Source organism: Plectropomus leopardus, chromosome 9 (genome assembly GCF_026936395.1).
Source record: "Plectropomus leopardus strain MGB_pleo_1.0 chromosome 9, ASM2693639v1, whole genome shotgun sequence".
NCBI classification, from domain to species: domain Eukaryota; kingdom Metazoa; phylum Chordata; class Actinopteri; order Perciformes; family Serranidae; genus Plectropomus; species Plectropomus leopardus.
In genome coordinates, this window is record NC_142184.1 from 11,122,755 (window position 1) to 11,144,751 (window position 21,997).

Sequence of the window (21,997 nt, forward strand, 5' to 3'; positions counted from 1 at the left end):
AATACAAGTGTGTGAGCAGTCAAGTGCAGTGGCCTCATCAAGGGTTAACACCATGTGAGATTGTTGGAAGCAGACTGATGTTCTCATAGGGCGTTCACACTCCCTAGCTGCCAAGGAGAGGGTGGGTGTCTGGCTGCGGTCCTGACATATGCGCACAGTACACTCACTCACCCCTTATAACACACACAAACACCCACACACACACAAAGATTTCTCCTGGATGTTTAGGTGTTAAGAAACTTGTGAAAAGGGAGTTCAGGGCGTTGTTTGGCACATTACAAATGGTCCTTGATGCGGTAATGGGGCAGTTTGGTGAAATCAGTTTGCGTGTGAAACATTGGAGTGGTACGCTTCCTTCCCTCGTGTACTGCTGATATGAGTCCTTCGCCGTCAGCTCTTTTGATGTCTTTGAACAGCAGGTTGAGATAGCAGAGCCAAGTCGAGCGCAACGTTTGCTGAAACTTCGTCTGTGAAGGACAAACAAAGTGGCACAACGGGTCACTTCTTTTCCTGTGAAGTCACTGCCCCAGATTCACTGTCACCAAACACCCTGACCCTGTCACCCTGGCAGAGACGGTCCACACACATACACACTACTTTAGCATGTGTCACAAGGCTAATTATCAGGAGTCTGGCTGCTGGAGGATAGGGAGATTCAAATTTCCATTCCTGAGCCACCATTAGAGGCTAGAATTAGAAAACACAGAGGGCTGCTGGTCACACAGCAGACAACAACCCGCATCACAAGGAAGAAGACCAGAGAACCAAACAGAGTAGTGGTTTTTCTGAAGCACGCTGTCGATGACAACAGGCATCCCATGCTGATTTGATTGTGGAAAAGAGGCTTAGGTGGCAGTAATTCCTCAGGGAGAGGGAGGAGGAAAATCTAATTGTTTTTAATTGCCAGTCAGTCTCATTAAGGAGTTGTTTTTGTTGGAGAAGGCAGTCAACGTAAGTGTCACTCCTCTTGGGGACATTTCAGTCTTCTTCTTCATGTTTTTTTGCATTTTATGGTGTGTTTTGTTGTAGTTGCGTGAGTTTTTGCATGCAAGTTTAGTCAGTAGCCTGTGGGATTTCTTAGTGTCATTTTGGGAAAAATGGACCGAACAGGCGAGAGGGCCTGTGAGGTAAGGCTCGTCACAAACATGACTAGCTTTAGCTCCCTGTGACAGAATACAGGCAGTCAGGCACCAGCAGATCGCCGTCAGACGGCTGCAAGCTGGGTCTGGAATTCTGTTATTTCTCCAGCCAACATACGCCTTCTCCCTGCTCCATCTCTCCCTCTTTCTCTCTCTGTCACTCCTTGTAGGAAACAATTACAGATCTGTTTCTGGGCTCGTGTGGGCGGTTTCTTATTAGCCATGCTCTCAGGATCTGCCCCTCAGTTAGAAGCCCTGTTCCCAGCCTTCACAAACTCCTCTCCTTCTTTACTGACTTTGCCCATTCCTTTTCTTTCTCCAGATAACTCCCAGCTCGGCCAGGATCAGGGAGCAGGTGTCCCGGAGCAGTTTACTGGCCTCCTGCACGGATCCTCCCCAGTCTTCGACAGCCGTGAGGAGCCCTTCAGGCTTCCAGGTGTTCTGCCATCCAACCAGCCAGAATCAAGAAAACCCGCCAAAGTAAAAGAGGAAGTAGCAGCTGCTGCGCCGCCACCAAGCCGTCCCAGTATGGCCGCCATCCTGACAGACTGTGACCCAAAAGCAATTTATGCAACTGTGAACAAGGAGCCCAGGGACTCAGGGGCCGGGGCTGCAGTGAGGATGCGGCCTCCTGGGGACCTGAAGTTGGCACGCAGTCTCTCCAAGTCTGACTCAGACCTGCTGGTGTCGCCCCCGAGTGAGGAGGACGGAGGACTGGGGAACCGCAGCGAGTCTGTTTCTAACTGTAGCACTGGAAAGAAGAGGCTGGAGAAATCTCCTTCTTTCACTTCAGAATGGGACGAGGTAAGTGTTTGTTCTCCCCCTGTTGAGGACATAAAGCATGTTTAGTGTGTGAACCATTTGGTGCTTTAGCCTTCAAATCATTACTTAGACTACAGGTTAATATTGACTAAAATTTAAGGTTTTTTAAAGGTGTTTAATATGTTTAAATGCAACACTTTCTCCAATACTTTAACTACAAGATGTTTTATAAACATATAGAAAAAAACATCAAAAAACTTTTCTTAAAAAGACAAATTGACACCAGGTAGGAACCTAACACGCAAAATCAGTTTTGATATATTTTTCCATGAGTTTTTCATTTTCGTCATGAGAAGCCATAGAAAGCACAAGCAGCTTTTTGAAGCTTGTATGAGGCACTCATCCATATTCAGTATATGACATACAGCAGATGTCAGCCGGGACACCCCCAGTCAGGAGAAGAAGGCTGAAGTCCAACATGTACTAAGTAATGTGCTGCAGTGGATTTGAGACACAGCAAAATGTAAAATGTTTAGCCGCCTAAAAAAAAAAATCCCATCTAAAAAAAAATCTATATCAATTCAAGTATATGCTGTATTTCGAATATTTTCATTGCTTCAATTAACTGTCAGACAGCGATTTCCAACGAGAAAATGAAGCTGTTCCATTGCCTTCTTTAAAGCCAGACTCAATAAGAGAAACAGTGATGTTAATATCACTCAACACTGGAGCTGCCGGTCTAACCAGCTAACCAGCAGCTCTCGTGTTCAGCAGGCTACAATTACTACTTTTGTCAGTGGAGTCTGGAGGCTTTAACGAGAGCGTAGATGGGGAACTGAAGCCATTAATGGCTTTACGGTCAGAACAGGCTTTCTGACCGAAAGGAAAAGCATTAAAAATATTCTAAATGTAGTGTACACTTAAACTGATATAGATTATTAGACATATTTTTAGGTAGTTAAAATATGTTTTGCTGCTGGCCGATAAACTCAACAGCACATTGCAAAGCTGCGTGTCAGATTCCAGCCTGCTTCTCCGTACCAGGGGCATGTCAACTGACATCTGTAGGTAACACACCGACTATGAATAAGAAACTCACACAATCCCACCTCAAAAAATCTGAACTATCCCTTTAATATTATGTGGAGGAAATGTATTATAGAGTGCTACAATAATGCACCAATTCATGAACATAGATTGCACCCAAGTACACATGTTGAATCACTTATTTAAACAGTAGTTCTGAAACATCAATCAAAATATATTCAGGTTGTATGAGCACTTTGTGTCAGTATGTCCTTATTTTAACAAAGCCCCACTTGTTGGACTTAGGTCGGCACGTGCTTGTGCCACAGTCATAAGACATTTGTCCTCAGCTTACAGACCTGATTGAATGAAAACCTCAGTATCAGCTGAAAATGATTGTGTTGACTGTAGTGAACTTCTACAAAGACTCTCCTGCCCACCTGTTGTCTTTAGGGGGACGCTGTGAAATTTCAGCCTTACTTTGTTTTGAACAGAAACTTTCAGCAAACACAGTGACTGTGATAGAAAAAGATGTTTGTTTATGTTAATACGGGAGGTGTTTTGAAAAGTGCAGTTAATTTCTCATAAAATTCATTTTTTCTGTTTATGTTGTACCCAAAACATACTGCTTCATCCCACATGGAATACTCCACTTGGCCTTTAATTGGCGTATCATTATTTTCTCAATCCTGTCTTGCGTTTGTTATCATGGTGGATGTTCTTAACTAAATATACCCTCCATTCAGCACTTTAATGCTTTGTCTGGGATGTAGATAAAGAGAGTCCAGCCACGGAGGGAGGAGATTAGAGGAGACAAGAAGATGGGGATAAAACGGCTGAGGAGCTGAGAGAGTAAGACAAGAGGCAGAGATTTAGAAATTGAGATTCAGAGGGAACATACAAGCTGCAGATCTGTCTCCCTTCAGCTCGTGTCTCCTTCTCAAAGCAAACTGAGACTGAGAGACCTGAGACAGCCCATCATACAAACAAACACAGAACACACCACTGAACAAGTGTAGGACTATTCTGAGACAAAAAAGTTTTCCCAAAATCTCAATTTTTCTTAGTCTGTTTGAATGCTTAAGTTACACAAGAAGCATCTCTTGCATCATCACTTTTTTAAGGTTATGTTGATATCTATGGACTGTGAGATTAGATCATTATATAACAAAGAATAGGCAGAAGTATGTACAGTCAGTCTGAGCAGTTAGTGCAGTTTCCACTTAATTCTCTTTCACCATTTTCCGACAACAATCCTCTTACTGTGAGCAGGATTAATGATATCCTCCAAGCCTCTCAATTAAGTGCTAGCATAAGCTATTCACTATGTCTCAGTCATGTTCCTTAACATTGTTTGTTCTCTGCTGTTTTGAACATGCATCTCTTTTGCAACACTGCTGCAGCCCAGTGCAGTTTAGTCCTCAAGAGACGCCTTACACGTCGCATTTACGATGCCAGAACATCATGATCTCAGATAGCACCCCTGATGCCTTTTCTCCACAGTGAGGAGATCGCATTGCTGCCTAGTGTTCCTGTACATGACCCCATCAGAGCAGCACCAGTGAGCTGAGATAATGGCGGCTCTGAGGTCGATATCTTGGCTGCTCATACAGCAGTCTGTATGCGGGTGGTTAGAGTTGTCCACTTTTATGTCTGCCTCAATAACCTCTCCAGTATTGAAGCAGACAGAGCAGACTTGATTTGTGGATGTTGTCATACCGTGTGGGGAAATTGAATGGAATACAAAATATCTCTGCAAAGCTTTGAAAGGTAGCTGACAAGCATCACTGATGCAATTATTAGACAGTGGTGTGCTGAGGTTTTCTGGCTTTTAAAGTGACAGCACAGATGAAAATCAAAAATGCACGTTTTCCTCTTAACTGTTGTGCTGTTTATCAGTCTTGATAGTTTTGGTGTGAGTTGCCAAGTGTTGGAGATATCGGCCATGGAGATGTCTATCTTGTCCTGTATAATGGAACTAGATGGTACTTGGCTTGTAGTGCTCAGAGTGCCAAAAATTACATCAAAATATCCTCAATTTCTGAAATATCTACTAAGAACAATGTGTTTAAAACTTATGCTGCATTTCAAGTTGGTTGTATCATTAGGAAAAACAAATCAGAACAGTAATTCTCAGTTTAAACTGTATTTGCCTCGTTCATTTTCTAGTGACACTCCAGATCCACTTTCCATTCCAATGGACGGATATTTTTGCTAAAATCCTGATTAAAAGCTATAAATCTTTGATGTATTATTAAGTCATGTAACATCACACGTTTAGTTTAAACACAGTTTAAACACAAATTATGCAATTTAAAAATATAATTGATGACTTAAAGTGCCTCCCTTCTCACGGTCAGCCGTGCTTGTCAAAAATGGGGGTGTCGCCTTACTGCAGTCCTTTTTAGATGATGTACATCATGTGATTGGTTACAGACATCCTATCAAATAAGGGTGGAGTCACATGTCAGTTATCGTAGATCCAAGAAAACACATGCCCATTGGAATCAGTTAAGCTCCGAGAACAGTGTAGATGCACGTTTCCTTCTGCATAGTGATAGAGCTGACAGGTGTAGTTCATTAGAAAGAAAGTAGTTCCTACATGAAACTGCTCACAACGAGGTTAGTAGATTACTGTAAGTAGCTGGGTAATGATTTCTGGAACGGGCTATCGCTGTTGAGCTTTTCAGATGTATTTTTTGGGAACTTTGAGCACCTCAAGCTGAGTGCTTTTGAGTTTTGTTATACGAGACAGAAGGCAGATGTCTCTGTGGGCGACATCTCCTTCACTCGACAGCTCACACCAAAACAAACGTGAGTGATACAGGTCAGAGGAAATGTATGTGTTTTTGATGGTTTTGGTTTGAAATGTCCCTTTAATGCTCTCTTTTATTGGCCCCATCTGAACTTTTGGGCTACACAACAAAACCTCAATTATGTATTATTGCTGCAGCATTTTGGATTGCAGTATAATGTTTATGACCTCCTCACTAGACATTATTGTTATAACTTTTCTCTAATGAGCTCATTTACTCGTCTCTCATGTGAAAGTACAACTTGATTATTTATTTCAGTGACATGCAGCTATAAACTGAGCCAGATGTTGTGTTTATATGGCTGCAGTTCTGTGAATATTACAGAGGTTGATAACTGTCACACGAGCCCACAGCAAGGAGGCTGTTGTTGAAGAGGAGGTCTTTGAGGGGCATTTATACACGACAGTAAACGGACCCGATGTTTGTTCTGTCTGGAAATACTCCTGTCAACACCGGCCAGTATAAAAGGCCTCGTACAGAAGCTCATCGAAGTTCAAAACGCTTTTCTAGCCTGAAGGCAGAGCACAACACCTTGGCAGCATGACTCATTCGTTCTTGTCTCCAGTCAGTGTAACCTTGTCTCTGGGATTTTATAGGTGTGAGCACCAGAAGGAAGGATTTTGCTTTGATCTACTTCAGCATCAGCAACATAATTTTAGTTTATTGTTTTGTCCAAGCCTGCCAAGTACACACTCACTTGTAATTGAAGGTAGTATTTGACTAAAGTTACTAACAAAAACTGACCTTCAGCCCTTCTCTGTATGCAGTCGATGAGTTCCATAGTAAAGAACTTACCTTTGTTATAGTGTGCAGTACAAATCAATACTATAGTTTGGCCTTTGTGCTCATTTTATTGAATAACTTGGCCCGGCTGATATATCAGCTGATATTAGCTGATTGCAGATATATCTGTATCAGTGTAAATGTCAGCTGCTAATTGAAGAAAATTAGGCACAGAAATACCAAAGATGTGTTTTGAAACAGTGTCACCAAGTTTATTTTTTAGCTGTAAGATATCCAGCCCAGTGAGAATGGAAGATTTTATTGATACCAATGCTCTCTCCGTCTGATGCTTTTCCATTTCCTTATTGATTCCTGATTCATTTTTTTGTGTGGAAAAAGAGTTTACCTCCACAACATTTCAGCATCGACACAACTATTTTATTATCTCTGATTACACAGTTTCCTCATGAAATGAAGCCAAACTTCAGACCATTTCCTCATTTCAGCAATGACTCCTTCTAGCTGCACGTTTCCAGCAGCTTATGTGCATGAGTTTGACGTCATTGTTGTTAAATGTGCAGCTGTCAGGAAAACATGCTGGTATTGATATAAATCGAAGCTTGGAGGAATATAGGTCTGATTTCCAATTTAGAACTGGCTCTAAACTGGAACAGGTTCTCAGTTCCCATCCCTACTGCCCAGTGCATTGTTTGGTTTTGATTAAAAAAAAAAAGAAAAAGAAACCGTATCAAAAATTTTAATTTATGTTTTCGGTTGTGTAAAAATATTATATTATATAAGCCTTAGAAATTGAATATGGACGGGCCATTATAGTAATATTATGGCCCACTTGTTTATAGTTACATGCTTGTGTATAGTTATACACAAGCATGTATACATGTATACTTAAATATTGATCTCTCTATTAATCTTTAATTTTGTAATTAATTATGTAGTCAACAGATGTCACAAAATATAGCCATGCAATTTTTGTAGCCGATACCACTATGAACATTTTGGAGATATATGTTGACAATAGTGATTTTCTTTTTTTTAATAACATACCAACATTTTTGACAAAGTCCATTAGATTAGGTGTTTTTTTTTCTTTCTTTTTTTCAAAGAATTTTGACCAAGATACATACTAAGGGGGTCATTTTACAGTTTAAAAAAATCAGCGTCAGTGCTCTCTGGTGGACAAACTTTGGAATGGTGACACTGTCTCTACATTAACTCAAACCTGGCTTGGCATTTCTTCAATGTTATTTCTTGTCAGTTATAGGCCGACATAATTATCAGCACATCATATCTGCAATAAGCTCATATTGGCCTGGTTAATTTACTGGTCGTGCATTTATTTGTTGTGCAATTATTGATTCATAGAGGAAAGTTTTGACGCTGCTGAGACATCCTAGTCTCCCTGCAGAACACTGGAGTCCAGATGGGTAATAATGAGGTCAATAAAAGGGAACATTTTGTTTGATTGAATCTTTTTATTCCCCTATTCAAACTTTCTGGTCAGAGGCAGGGCAGTGTACAGTCTAATTATCCAGTTTAACGAACACCTCACCTCCTCAGACTGCAGACTGTGTCTGAGGGATGTGGTCTCAGAGAGCGTGACAGGATTAAGGCAGCCATGACATTACTTGGTTATTGGAGATTGCGTCTCTTTCCCTGATGCCCTCAGCAGCAGTGTAGGGTAGCTCCTCTGTTGTCTTCTTGTGGTGCTTCTGCGCAGATGAACTGAGCTGGAGAATTGATCTGGTTGTAAAAGAAAAAGGCTTCAGAGGTGGAGGCAAAACAGAACATATCGCTGTCCTTTTGCACAAGCATGCCCTCCCATGTGGCGAGAGAACAGGTTGTATTATTGGCTTTTAACCGAGGAGGAGATCTTCATCAGTGGGAAGCAGATACACTTCAGGCAATGTCCTCATTACTGCATCCTCCATACTTGTGTGTGTTACTGAGTAAACTGGCCAGCTTTAAGTTCATCTAAATGCCTAAAAGCTTATTTGAAATCCTAAAGTAGGCTGCTGGCAAAGACCATCAGAATTCATCCTTAATTATTCATTCATACCATGGACTGTATTTTATTTACTCTCCACTCCAGCGACCACAAAATGCAATTGTTTGGAATGATACTAATAATGCAGCTGACCTTGAAAATGTAGGATTCTGATCTGGCTGTCAGCACAGAATAAAATAAGTTTTTGCCCAAGAGGAACCTGCAAATCCTGAATCCCGCCTCTGATGGATCTCATGTATGTGCAGGCTCCTTGTCATGCTCCCTGATGTCCATATATAGTCAATATTGTCATATAGTCAATTATGTGTGTGAAGCAGCCTGTCAGCCAGAGCAATAGATCCATATTCACGCAATGCTGCCTGAATGAATTGGTACTGTACAAATCTTCAGCTGCAATTTGCAAAAAATAAGCCCATGGCTTAAAAAAGAAGCAGGTTGCAGCAGTGACTCCACCTTTTTTAACATCAATGATTGCATGATTTTTCTACACTATTTCCCAAATGAGACGAGGCATTTTTGATTCAGTTCATAGTAATGAGATGCTTATTAGAAGCCTTGGTTGGCACTCTGTTAGTATTATTTTGAAAAGGCAATTTCTTTTGTCCAATTTTGGAGCTTTAGTTAATGTTAATGAACTCGCAGGCCTGTTTCTCTTTTCACTTGAATAGTGATTCAGATGCCTGGGAGTTCTGTGCTGAAAGCAAAAGGCAGCGCCGGGGATCTTTCTTCTCTCTTTCCTTTCAGGGAATAAGCCTGCATTTGCTTGAAATGGAAATATTCGCACCGCTGATGTAAAGTGCATAGCAAATGAGAGGAGTTTGTGGGGGAGAGTAGTTAAAGTTTGATTGGGCGTAACCCAGCCTGCACTCTCTTTAATGATGTTGGGAGTGTCCCCTGAAAACCTCTCACTCTGCCCTCTCCTCGGCTCATGTGGCTCCGTCTGCACTGTTTTCTTCACTCTCTGAGATGGTAGTCATGTTGCTGGTCATGACTGGCTGCTCTGGACTCTACTGAGCTGTGTGACAGCATTTGGGCAAGGGGTCCCAAGACATTACCAAACCCAGCCTCGAAGGCATTGATACTCAACTTACAGCCCTCAGGCCAAATCTAGCCCCAGTGAGGGTGCCAGGTAGCCCCCTAACCATTTCGTAATTCACAATAAAAGAAAGTGATTCACACTAGGAATTGTTTTCCTCCTTTCAGTATACATAAGGTCCCACACTGTATAAAAAAAGCACAGAAATATCCGAGCTAAGCCCCTGATGTCCTAAAATCCTAGAACATCTTAAAATCTTATACATGTCCTAAAATCCTAGAAACATCCTAAAATCCTTGTAACGTCCTAAAATCCTAGAAATGTCCTAAAATCCTAGATATTTCCTAAAATCCATGAAACATCTTTAAATCCTAGAAATGTCCTGATATCCGAGAATCATCATAAAATCCTAGATAGTCATTAAATCCTGGGAACATCAGAAAAGCCCAGAAATGTCCTAGAAATTCCTTAGAAACATCCTGAAATCCAGGAAATCGCTAAAAATCTTAGAAACATGTATGCGGCTGCTGCGACTGGCCCCTGGCCTCTTGTCATTTTGCAATAGTGGCTCCCAAGCGAAACAAGTTGAGTATCCCTGCCCTCAGGCAAACACACATGAAAAAGAAATCTTTTTCTTTCTATAATCTGGTTTGCTAAATATTCCCGTTCTCACACCCTCCTTCCCTTTCTTTCTCTATCTGTCTACCCTCCTTTTCTTCACATGAGCTCCACTCACTCTGCCTTTGGTTTCTTAGACAAGGGGATTTGACTTGCATGAGGTCTTGGCCTATGCATCTCTCCATTTAAGGAGCTCCGTGTGTGTGTGTGTGTGTGTGTGTGTGTGTGTGTGTGTGTGTGTGTGTGTGTGTGTGTGTGTGTGTGTGTGTGTGTGTGTGTGTGTGTGTGTGTGTGTGTGTGCGCACTCTACGAGTGGGGTGTGTGCTGGTGTGTAAAGCGCATGCTAATGCGGGTTGGTCTTGGTCCTCGGGATCAGACTGAAGATGACAATCCAGGGGGCACATTGTGTGGGCCAGCAGACTGAGCTCCACAGATGGGAGGAGAGAAAGGGAGACAGAGCGGCGTAGACAGAGACAGACGGAGAGGGCCGCCATCCACAGCCTCATTTCACTTTTAACTTCATTCTCGATTCGCACTCCACAGATCCAGTAGCCACTATGAAACCAGCTTTTGTGAGTATTGATTCCTTTACAGGCAGCTGCTTCGCTGGAGGCTCATTAATCTTGTCTACCTGCCATGAATGAATTGAATGGGAAAATAATTGATGCTTTCTAGCACTTCTTTGGATATTATATTTCTTGTAAAGCCTGTTCGATTGATTTGCGCTGGATTGCTAAATACAGCACAATGGAGCTCAAGCCTCTCCTTCAGTTTGTCCTTCTACTTTTGAGTGTTCTGTAAAAAGTTAATCCTCTGTGGCATTTTAAGAATCTACCGGCAATTCATGCAGCATCTCTTTGTTCTTTCCTCCCCCGTCTTGTATTGCCGTGTTCATGAAGTCATTGTGGATTTGGAGTAGCTTCTATTTTCTGTGAGGAGAAAAGTGGCCTTGACGTTTTTGACGGGGGAGTTTCGTGTGTGTGACCTGCTGAGATCAAACCAAACTGTGGGTGTGTGTGTGTGTCACGGCCTGGTGCGACCAGCAGGGGAAATCTATTCTCTAATCCCCACCAGGGGGAAAACACAGGAGAGCCGCAGGGGGCTGAGACATGCAGCCACTACTGAATGTTTCCTTTAGTTTAGTCATTGGAGAAAAAAAAGACGCCCTCTCTGTTCTCTCTAACTTCTACAAAGGATTTCACTTCACTGGAAGATTTATGAGGGATGCACAGATTCTGAAATACTTGGCCAGTACTGATTTTTAAAATAACAGCTTGGCCGATGGCTAATACCGATCTTTTCCCCTGCTGTTGTTGTTGTCTTCTTTGTTTCATATTGTGCCATGGCATTTATTAAGCCCTTTCTTACACTTTATCCATAAACAAGAGCAAATTCAACCGTACATCTTTAAAAGAAAACTGCTTAAAAAAACTCTTGCCTTTTCTAGGATTAAGTAATGTGTCATGATTAATAATAATTCATTCTTTAATAAGTATGATAATAATTAATAAATTAATAATTCCCCCTATAATCCATTATATATTGCTGTGAAAATATCAACAAATTTGTCCTTAAAACTTATTTAAATGTCTAACCAAAAGCTACATTTTACAAGATTACATTTAAATAGATAATGAAATGATTCATGATTTATTTTATTTATGAATTAGCTAAGATTTGTTGTATTGGGGACATCAGGATGGCATTAGTATCAAGCCCAGTTTCTTAGCCTGCACAGAATTAATGTGTCAAAGCAAAAAAATCATCAGCCACTGCCATCAGTGAATGTCACTTTGTTTTTGCCGACAAGCTGATGGCAGTCAACAAGGCAAATATCGGCTGATACCAATGTTCAACATCACGACATCAGCATCACGGATAAAGTGGAACAAGGCAGAGATGCCCAAATTCTCTGCTTTTATTTAGATTTAGAACCTGTCAATATTAGGCTCCTCACCAGACGTCTGTGGTGTTTTAAAGGAAGGGACAGAGCGTAAATTGTCTTTTTATGCAGATGATCTTCTTAACATTACATATCTCCACAAAATTCTCCCTATTATCACGTCAGTCTTCGATTGTTTTGGTAAGCTTTCTGGATATAAAATAAATCACACAAAATGTGCAATACTTTTTATTAATATAGCTACACAACATAACCTTCGACACATGCCTATTTAAAGTGACCATTGATAGCTTTTCTTATGTAGGCAAGCCATACACACACCTCTATTTCCCTCGGGGATGAGTTTGCAAATTTTTTGTTAAGTTGTGTGGAAGGGACAGTCTGCCTAAAAGCACAAGCATGACATTGGACTATTTCAGGAGGATGTTGATGGGACTGCTGACAGCGCTTTGTCCCATGGTGGCATTGAGGTGCTGGCACCTGCTTTAGACGGTGGTGCGCTTGTGTTCTGTTCACTAATCCATAGTTTTCTATCCAACCCTTGTTTTGGTGCCAACTTGCCAATTTGAGGCCGGTGGTCCGGGCACACTCTCTCTGCAGTAGCCTTTTGTTTCACCCTGAACAAGCTCCGCCAGTCGTCCTTTAGCTCTCCCACATCCCCCCACTCTTTGAGCTTTAGTTGCGTATTGTTCGAGATTCTCAAGGCTGATAATGAAAGAACACTTTATGTTTTCAAATCACAGTCAAACAGCAGCCAAGTTATTCTGCCCAGTCATCCTGGAGCAGCAGGCCCGCTGTGAGAAGCATGATAAATGGGTTCATGTGTCTTTAATCTCCTGACCATCTCCCGTCACTGCTGGCTCTTCAGCTGTTGACCTCCGCCTCGCCGCTGACTTCTGACCCTCTTCATTGTATCGGTACTCATGGCGAGTCCTTCACACAGTGAATGCCTCTCCATTTCAGGTTCTCTGTATTGATTTGATCCCGCAGCACAAAAACACGTTTCTCTCCCTCTCCTCTATTAATTCTCTCATGGCTTCTCAGTCCGTGACCATGAAATTCAGAGGCTTTCTCTTGTTGTGGATGTGTTTTACCTTGAGGAAATCACTGGGCCGTGTCTCCTGATAAGGATATATTTACCCAGCTCCAACAGTATATCACACCTGCCTTTCACGGTAGCTGCTTCTAAATCTCATTGGAGCAGCTAGTGTTCCCTTTTCCATTATACTGGCCGAGTGAAGCCGAGAGTGTATGCAGCTGTGTTTTTGTTGTTGCATCTGCACTTGCATTGTGTTTAAATGAAAAAGCTCGGTACACTGACCTTACCTGCAGTGCGAGTGTTTTAAAATGCAGCCGTCATCCTCATTTGTTACTTTTTCACCACTGCAGCCGGAGGCTCTCAGAAAGGCATACCGAGATCGTTGCAGATGCAGCAGTGTAAGCTCTGATACAGTGTCTAAAAGCACACAGGCATGTCTTCTCCCATGTGAGCTAAAGAAATAACCTCTGCAGTTGGATTGCATGTCAGAGCTCCTTATTGTCCCCCATCCGCTCTTTGCTGAGAAATGATGCCACTGACAGGAGCATTATCCTCCCTTCAGTACAGACCTCGGCCACTTTATGAGACAAGAGCACTGCCCCCCATCCTCATTATCACAGGAGCTACAGCAGCTCTGTGCTTGTGTGATTTTACATATTGGACCCCTGATTAATACCAGTGTTCATCAGCAACTTTCTAATTGCCTTTGTCCTGCTGAGGCCTAATAATTTAGGTTATTATGAGGACAACATGCAGGTGCTGCAGCTGCTTGGTAGGTGTTTGTGGAGCATTTGGCAGCTAAAGAGCCAGATATTTTCCTTAGGAGTTGGTGGAGATCAAAACAGAGCTGAAAGAGAGTGGATATTGGACTTCCATTAATCATGCGGCCAGAAACGAGACTCTGAATCAGTGCTAACGTTGCTCTGTAACTGCTGAATGTGTAAATAAGCAACCGTTTGCTAACAAACTCGCCATACCACAGAGTGACCCTGAGTCTTTAAAAAGTCTCAAAATGTCTTAAATAATACACATTTACTTATAAAAGGGTTTAAAAAGTATTTAATTGTGTTAAATCCAGATTGATGGATCTTAAATTTTTGATAGTCACATTACTGTGAGAATCTCTGGTGTTGGCGCTACAGGAGAGATGATTGTAACAGAAGGGAAACACTATTTGATGGGGGGACGGACTTCGATTTTAGATCGCATTCAGATCGCAAGAGTCTGCATCATTAAACTTTATTGTTTCTCCCCTTACTTTTCTGCAGCAAGCAGAGCAGTATCATCACAGTCATTTGCCTAACCGTCATCAAGAGCTGTGTTCTTGGAAAGAGTATTTTTACACTTATGGTGTGTTTCCATCAATGATTTGGTTTTAAATATTATTTTAACTGATATTGAAAGGCCTTTAAACAATCATTACTTTAACTTGGTACCTGCAGACACCCTGTATCAACTTACAAGGTGATGATATGTCAGTGTTGTGTTCATAATTTGTGTCAGCTGCCCCCAAGTGTCCAAAAAAATAGATAATTTGAGGTTTGGGAAGGAACGGGTCTACAACTTGGGATCTTTGGACTTCTTCTCATCCATTTATGTGTAATAATACAAATTCCAAAAATTTGTTTGGGAGGATTAAAAGAAGCGCAAGCTACTAACTTCTGGCACCCACCCAAAATATGGACACCACCCACTCAATGTCAGCCATCATGCCTTAAATATTAAAGGTCTACAATGGAGGAGTTTTGGGTCGCTGTTTGTTAACAGTATTGTCAAAGAAAGTGTTGGTCTGCTTGTTGTTTACTTGTGTTTTTTTTCAGTGCTGTGTGCGTAATTCTTGTAGTTTCCATTTGGATGCCTGCTGCTTATGGTCAGGTATTTGGTCCCTACCTTTTTATAAAGTCCACTATCCAATATCTACCTGGTTTTAACACTTTGAGAGTACACCGGCATGGAAAAAACACAAACTATGATGATAAGAGAACATCTCATGTGCTCACTTGTGATTATCTGTATCAAAATTTTCAGTTGACCTTCTCAAAAGTATGTGGAGAATATTTTCTGTTTGCTTAAGCAAGATAAAAAACCCCTGACGCATCATGCAGGGTACAAACTGTAGCCACGTATTTTTTGCTGACTCATCCGGGTCTTTGCTCAGGTAGGAGCGGCGCTGCCAATTCACCATCAACACTCCTGCTTAATGACTGATGTAGGGAGCATGTGGTGCTGATAGATGGAGGTTATTTCTCAAGCTTGTGTGACTAATCTACCATCTGGTCAATATGCTGTATTCTAATCAACATTATGAACAAGCAAAGTGTGGCAGATGGATAACTAAAATAATATGGTCCACCCTCTGACCTTCATCTCACACCTCTACTCTCTTCTTCTTATTACTAGAAATAAGGTGTTTTTTTCCTCCGACGTGCTGAGGATTCATAGTGACTATAAAAATAACAGAGAAGGCAGTGTTAGAAGGGTGATATATTGGGCTGCATACTGCAGCGCAGTGTGATCTTCAGGTTCCACAATGACTGATGAATTCTCCCTGTGTTTCCTCAATGATTTAAAGGGACAGTTCACTCCGAAATTTAAAAATATATTAAAAATATATTTTTTTTCCTCTTTCCCGTTGTGCTATTCATAAACCAGATTGTTTTGATGTGTGCTGCTAAGTGTTGGAGTTATTGGTATTAGAGATGTCTGCAATCTCTTGAATTTAATGGTACTAGATCACTGCTTGTGGCCAAAAAAAAAGCATTTGAAAAACTCAACAGCAATTCCTCTTTCCAGAAATCATGACTTGGTTACTCAAGATAATCCACAGACCTTGCTGGGAGCAGTGTCAGAATAATGACATTTGGCCAAAAGATGTGGAGAACAAACCCAACGGCAGCAAAACATCCACACAAAGTGAAACTCGAACAGTATTGGTCATTTAAAATAGTTGATTTCATTCCAACCAAAATTAATCATTAAACATAAAAGTCCAACATCTTTCTGGTGTCATTTAAACATCCAGTACCAGCCGGGTGCATAAAACTGCTCACAACAAGGTCTGTGGATTATCTTGAATCTGTACATGATTTCCAGAAAGATATATTGCTGTTGAGAATATCAAATGTATTCATTTTTTGGCGCTTTTAGCACCACAAGTCGAGTGCCATCTAGTTCCATTATACTGAAGAAAAGGCAGACAACTCTATGGCTGATATCTCCAACACTCAGCAACTTGCACCAAAACAATCAAAGTTGATAAACAGTACTACAGTTAAGGGGAAAAGTGAACTGTACTTTTAACCGTTACAGACACATTGCTCATACACTCGACACGTACGGTACATAATTCCTGTTGAAAGTGTGTTCCAGTTCTACCAAGTTTAGTGTTTTCTGTACTAAGTGTGTTGGGAATCTTTGTTTAAAACTGGATGATTAAAATCGTCTTTCCAGAGAATAGCTGGTACATTGTAGGTAGGTGCACTGAAAAAAGGCAAAACCGAACGCTCAGTTTTCTCTTAGCAGACACCGACGACTTCTCCCACCTCAAAACAACGAAGATCTAAATCTGATGACCATGTAAGACATCCATCCTTCAATTTAACATCTAGTCCTTTTGGGGGTTGGGCTCTGTCCTCTTCTGGGGCGTTCTTTGTAGAGGTAGCCGGGATCCTTTTCAGGTTTCATGGAATGATATAATCTCAGTGATTATTCATTTCTTCTTCTAAGCAAGTCTAGAAGCTCTCATTTACTATTAACTACCCAGTCTGACAGCAGCGCATTTGAAAAGATGTGTAATTCTTCAAAGTTCGATATCTGCCTCTGACATTTCTCATCCAATTAGATGCCATTTCACTACTAAACATCCAGTACATGTAAAAATTATGATGAGAAACCTAGCAAATGTTCTCTTTCGTCTCCTGATTGCACTTTATTGCTGATATAATTATCCTAATGGGGACATCTAACCTGTCTCGGGGCTTTTAGAGCAGCAGCCAGGACAATCGTTTCACATGAAATATTTCCAAAATGCCAGAATGAAGATAGATATTCAGTCTGTTTTATAAAAAGAACTGGAGTGACAGCACCTGGCAGGTGAGACGGTGGCACTGTCAGTCTCTACCTTTCCATTTCCAGCCGATGTCCATGCAAACTGTCAGTTGAAAGGGGGAGGCATGTTTCTGTGCTGTGACAGGTGTAATATTGCAGCTCAATGACGTCTGCTGCTTCGGTGCCCTTAATGAACGCTTTTCAGTGAAATTTTCTGAATGTGTATGACACGTGGACATTGATGATTATGCTTGGAGAAAACACTGTAGTGGTGTTCACATGCACTCTGTAGAAATGCATGAAATTATTGATTGCAATATTTTATTTTATTGCAATAAAACATGGGAATCTGGGTGGCTTCTGCATTTTTAGTTACTGCTATTTCTTCTCCAGCTCTGTGTGTATTTACCTTCATCTGTGCTTTTGATAAAGTTGCCTTAAAACTCCCGCCTTTAACAGACAGTGTAAATGTGGCTGGTGCAAAAGGGGCTAAAGGAGCAAACATAGACATAGCTAGTTTAAGAATTTCCTTTGAGAGGTTTAAAAATACATAAAAAGCATGAATCACCCTTACTTTGTTTTCGTATAATTTTTTCAGACTTTTTCAGATTTTTTCAGACTGCACTTTTCCTCTCAGCTCGATTGCCCTCAAACTTTGTGATCACTTACATCAGACTGTCAGACGTGACGTCTGTTAGAATCAGTATTGTTTTGGCTGCAGGCAGCAGACGAGACACAGCTACCTGCAGCCAAGATTCAACAGACATGACTGTAACACTGAGGCCATAAATGAGATATAAAGGCAATCAACCATGGTGCAGCCGCTTACGATGCCCTTCAAAATCTTTATTTATGCGTCTCCATAAAACCACTGTGACTGACTTCTCTCTCGGTAAAGGCTCCCTTACTGCTGCCATTTGCTTTTGCAGGGTGACTGTGACATTTGGTGGTTTTAAGGCATGGGGGCATTTCTCTCTGTTGTTGCTGGTGAGAGGTGGAGGTTAAACTGCTGTGTCTCCTTAAGGTGCTTATCTCCCTCTTCTGTTCCTGTCCTCAGATCGAGAAGATCATGACGCTGATTGGTGCTGGCATCGATTTTTCCAGAGATCAGCAATATGCTACACCAGGTAAAGTATGATCATCATCGCTTTTTCATGTTCTCTACTCTAAAATGTTAGTTAGAGTTCAACAGCGAGAGTGTTGTCCCACATTCAAGAATTAATTGCACACAAAAGCTGTTTGAGGTGAAAAAGAGTGAACTCAGATGTTTTTCTTCTGCGCTTAGTGCTGATTTTTTTATCTGTTTTAACTCACCTCTGTAATAAATTTCACCTCCTTTGCATTATTAATCTGCTGTGAATCTTACAGCGAGCTCTCCAGGTTTGAATGTTGAAGCCCTAAATTACACTTTTGGCAGTAGGTGGAGATCTCAGCAGGCAGTATTTCCTGAAAAGGTTTAATCAGCCTAAGTATTTGATTTACATGCGTTTATTTTCCCAAGAACTTTTTTGACAGTTGCCGTGCTTGTCTTGTATTATACCCCTCACCTCCAAATGTTTTGATCCATATCAGCGCCCTCAGGGGAAATCAGATGCCTGGGACACACGGTCAATGAAGGAGGCATCCGAAAACAAATCGTGATTTAGTTAGCAACAGAGAATTGGACACAAAAGTATAACGCGGGTGGACAGTTGGTCTGTTTTAATAAAACAGGTGAGGAGAGGAATCGACATTAGCAGCTGCAGAGAATAGCAAGAAAACACTCTTGAATAACTTTTCTTGTCCTAAGGTACAAAGAACAGAGACCCACTGGATGCATTTTGCTTGTCCAATGTTCCCACACAGAATGCAAAAGGATGGAATTTGATTTTAATGATTTTTAATTCAAGATGGAAAAAGAAAAGAGAGTACGGAAAAAATATTTGAGTTTCCACACTAATCTGCCTATTTTGTTTTGAAATTATATAATTAAGGATTTCTCAAAATAAAAGTGAAACCAAAATGTTTGCTTCTGTATGAGACTGTGGGCCAGAGAGAGCTTGGTATCTTAGAGAGCAAGGCAAAAAGTATGGCATGTGATTATATACACATCCCTACGCAGAGCTGCATACGTACTTTTTCAGTCTGCAAATCATCTCTGCTCCAACAGGTGCCTGATAATTAAACCAAATCCAGACATCCAAGACCAAATTAGTTTACAAGACGGTGTGAGCTGCACATTCTATCACAAATAAACAAATATGAAGCTTGTCTGAACATGTATGAGTTATAAGTCCATTGTCCAACTGTTGTTTAGGAGTGAGGACCGAAAGGCCTTAATGGGTTAATGTTTTCCGAGGGCTGGATGTTTGTACTTAGATGTCAGATATGGTCTGAAAAGTCCATCAATTAGTCTGGAAATTTAAGTTTTGAAAAGTCTGTCATTTTGATACATAAAAGCGAGGTCCCTCCCCTTCCTGTGTCCCTCCTTGGGAGAGTTTGTTAAAAAGAAATACACATGGTAGTCAACAGTATGAGACAAATACTTTTCAGATCCTGTTGGAATTATGCCATGAATTACACATATGGTGTTTGTCAAAGTAAAAGATAATTTTGCAAATCAAGAAAGTTGCAGTTTGTTGTCGGATTTTCAGACAACCAGTTATTTTGAAACCTCTCAGTGAATTTCATTTCTCATCTTGCACAATGCACAAATCACTGACACCAGCTAGCTAGCTCAACTTAACTGTGTTCCCCTAACAAATGTAACGTTATTCATCATGTATAATTCAGAGCACAATTGAAACGGGATCCAAAAAAAGTTTGCCTATCACCCTTATCAACCATACTTTTTTTTTTTTTTGCAAAATACGGTCTCACGGTGGTCCACAGGAAGGGGAGGGACTTTCGGTTCTCTATCTTAAGGCAGTGGTTGCTTTAGTCTGTCCACTGTAAAATCTGACAAGTGAATTTTACTGTTAAAAAAACATGTAGGAAATTGCTTGCCTTGAAAAAAAATCTAAGTTGGTTTAATGAAGTTGCTAACACTTAGACAAATGTGATAGTTTGTCTAAGTTTGTCATTTTTAAGTTGCAACATCTTCATAAAATTAAATAGATACAGCTAAATTTAAAGTAAACTTCACACTTAAATATAAAATAACATGACATAACATGAGTTATATTTTTTTTCTCAAGAAAAATTGGTTCCCAAGATTATTTTAAGTTAGAGCAACTTGTCAGATTTTACAGTGTATGTGTGACTCAGTCTTGCTTTTTAAGCACCGCTCTCTAAACCTAACTCGACAGCACCAGATGTGTTTTTATTTTAAAGACCAAAGCACCTGAGAGACACTTTATTAGATTTTGCTTTTCACGCTGTAAAGTCTGTGTATTAAGGGTTGTGTACCTGCTCTCCTGTTACTCTTTTGAAAAGCCCGTCGTCGGGGTTGATGGATGGTGTTCAGGGACTGAAGCAGTAAACCCCAACAATTGACTCCTTCCCTTCAGCCTCGCACATAATTCATCATTCACCTCCACTTCACATTTTGCCTCAGCCACATTTTAATATATTTCAGCATTGCAGCGGATTTGCAGAAAGTTGTCCGTCTTCTTATTTTAGCCGCGCTGTTTGTTATGCCCTGCACTGGAGTGAGCTGTTTAAATATTAACCAGCACGCATGTCAGGGGATGAGCTCATTTTTGCTTTGTAGACATGAGGAAAGCTGAGACCACTGCAGTGAAGTAGTTAGCACCCCATCACTCTCCGTATCTGAATCCACTCCTCCTCTCTGTATGTGTGAGCCTCAATCATCTTAGCGCGTCCACAGCTCTGTCTCAATGAAGCTGCTGTCAGGAGGCCATCAAGGGAGTCGCTGGAGAAGAGCCTCTCTGTTTGATGCACTTTTTTCTCCCCTCACTGTGATTCAGTCCAGTGTTTGCCTCCTCTCAGTGTTGACTGGAGAGCAGTGATGTCTCCGGCTGATTGGCTCTGTGCCTGCAGTCTCTTGTACTTTTCTCCTCTTTCATGATTTACTTCTACATCAGAGTGAAAGAGATGACGGAGGAGGGTGAAGGAAACAGTGTGAGAAAAAGAAAAAAACCTGATGCACAAGAGCAAGTAATGAGGGGTGGAGGGTCTGTAACTGAAGCGGTAGCTTGCGCTCACATAGAGCAGCCACCTGCAGTGTTTCAGAGGGAGAGGGAGGGAGGAGAGGGGAAGCGTGTGCAGCGAGGAGAGAGAGAAAGAGAGAGAGAGAGAGTGGGGTAAGAGAGGAGAGAGGAATTGCAGGCAGCAGAATTGTGAACAGCCAGGACAATAGAAGGACGCCACCTCGGCATCTGTAGGATTAGGTGGTTCGTTCCTCAGCCCAAAGTGGACTACACAGCTTTTTTTTTCTGGAAGTGGCTGCTGCTGGACCTGACCTGCATCTCACAGACTGAGAAGAGGCAGTTTTAGCACTCTTTTGTCTGCAGAGGAGTTCATTCTGAGGGCCGGCTATTACTTTAGTGCTCTTTGAAGTAGCTGGATTTCTTTTTTGATTTCCGAGCTCCTGGAGTGATCAGAAATGGGATTTATGACGTGGGGATCTCCTCTAAAACAGGATTGGTTTTGCACAAGGTTGAATAGATGATGAGGGAAAAGAAGCTTTAAAATGTGCATTTTACACATTGACTTTAGGTTTTGATATCTATCAAGTTGTCAGTGTTCTTTGTGTGTTGTCCTGCACAAGAAAAAACAAATTTAGGTGATATGTAACTCTCTCCTATCAGCAGAAAAATGATTTACTATGTTAACTTTTAACCGTGGTCGAGATGCTGTTATCAAGTTAAGAATTGAAGTGTGTAACAACTGATTCTCACTATATAAAATGTGTGTTTTTG

At 41.2% G+C, this 21,997-nt stretch overlaps 1 protein-coding gene across 14 annotated transcripts in view; it reads left to right on the plus strand.

Moving 5' to 3' along the window:
* anks1aa (ankyrin repeat and sterile alpha motif domain containing 1Aa) overlaps positions 1–21,997 on the plus strand; it is a 91,755-nt gene that overhangs the window by 42,615 nt on the left and 27,143 nt on the right. For 8 of the 14 annotated variants that reach the window (XM_042492631.2, XM_088081966.1, XM_042492628.2 and 5 more), the window contains 3 exons: positions 1,462–1,943; positions 16,608–16,664; positions 18,193–18,262. In XM_042492631.2, coding sequence (XP_042348565.2) covers positions 1,462–1,943; positions 16,608–16,664; positions 18,193–18,262 — 609 coding nt within the window. The remainder of the gene's footprint in view (positions 1–1,461; positions 1,944–16,607; positions 16,665–18,192; positions 18,263–21,997) is intronic. The other 6 variants (XM_042492634.2, XM_088081967.1, XM_042492635.2 and 3 more) reach the window with 2 other exon arrangements.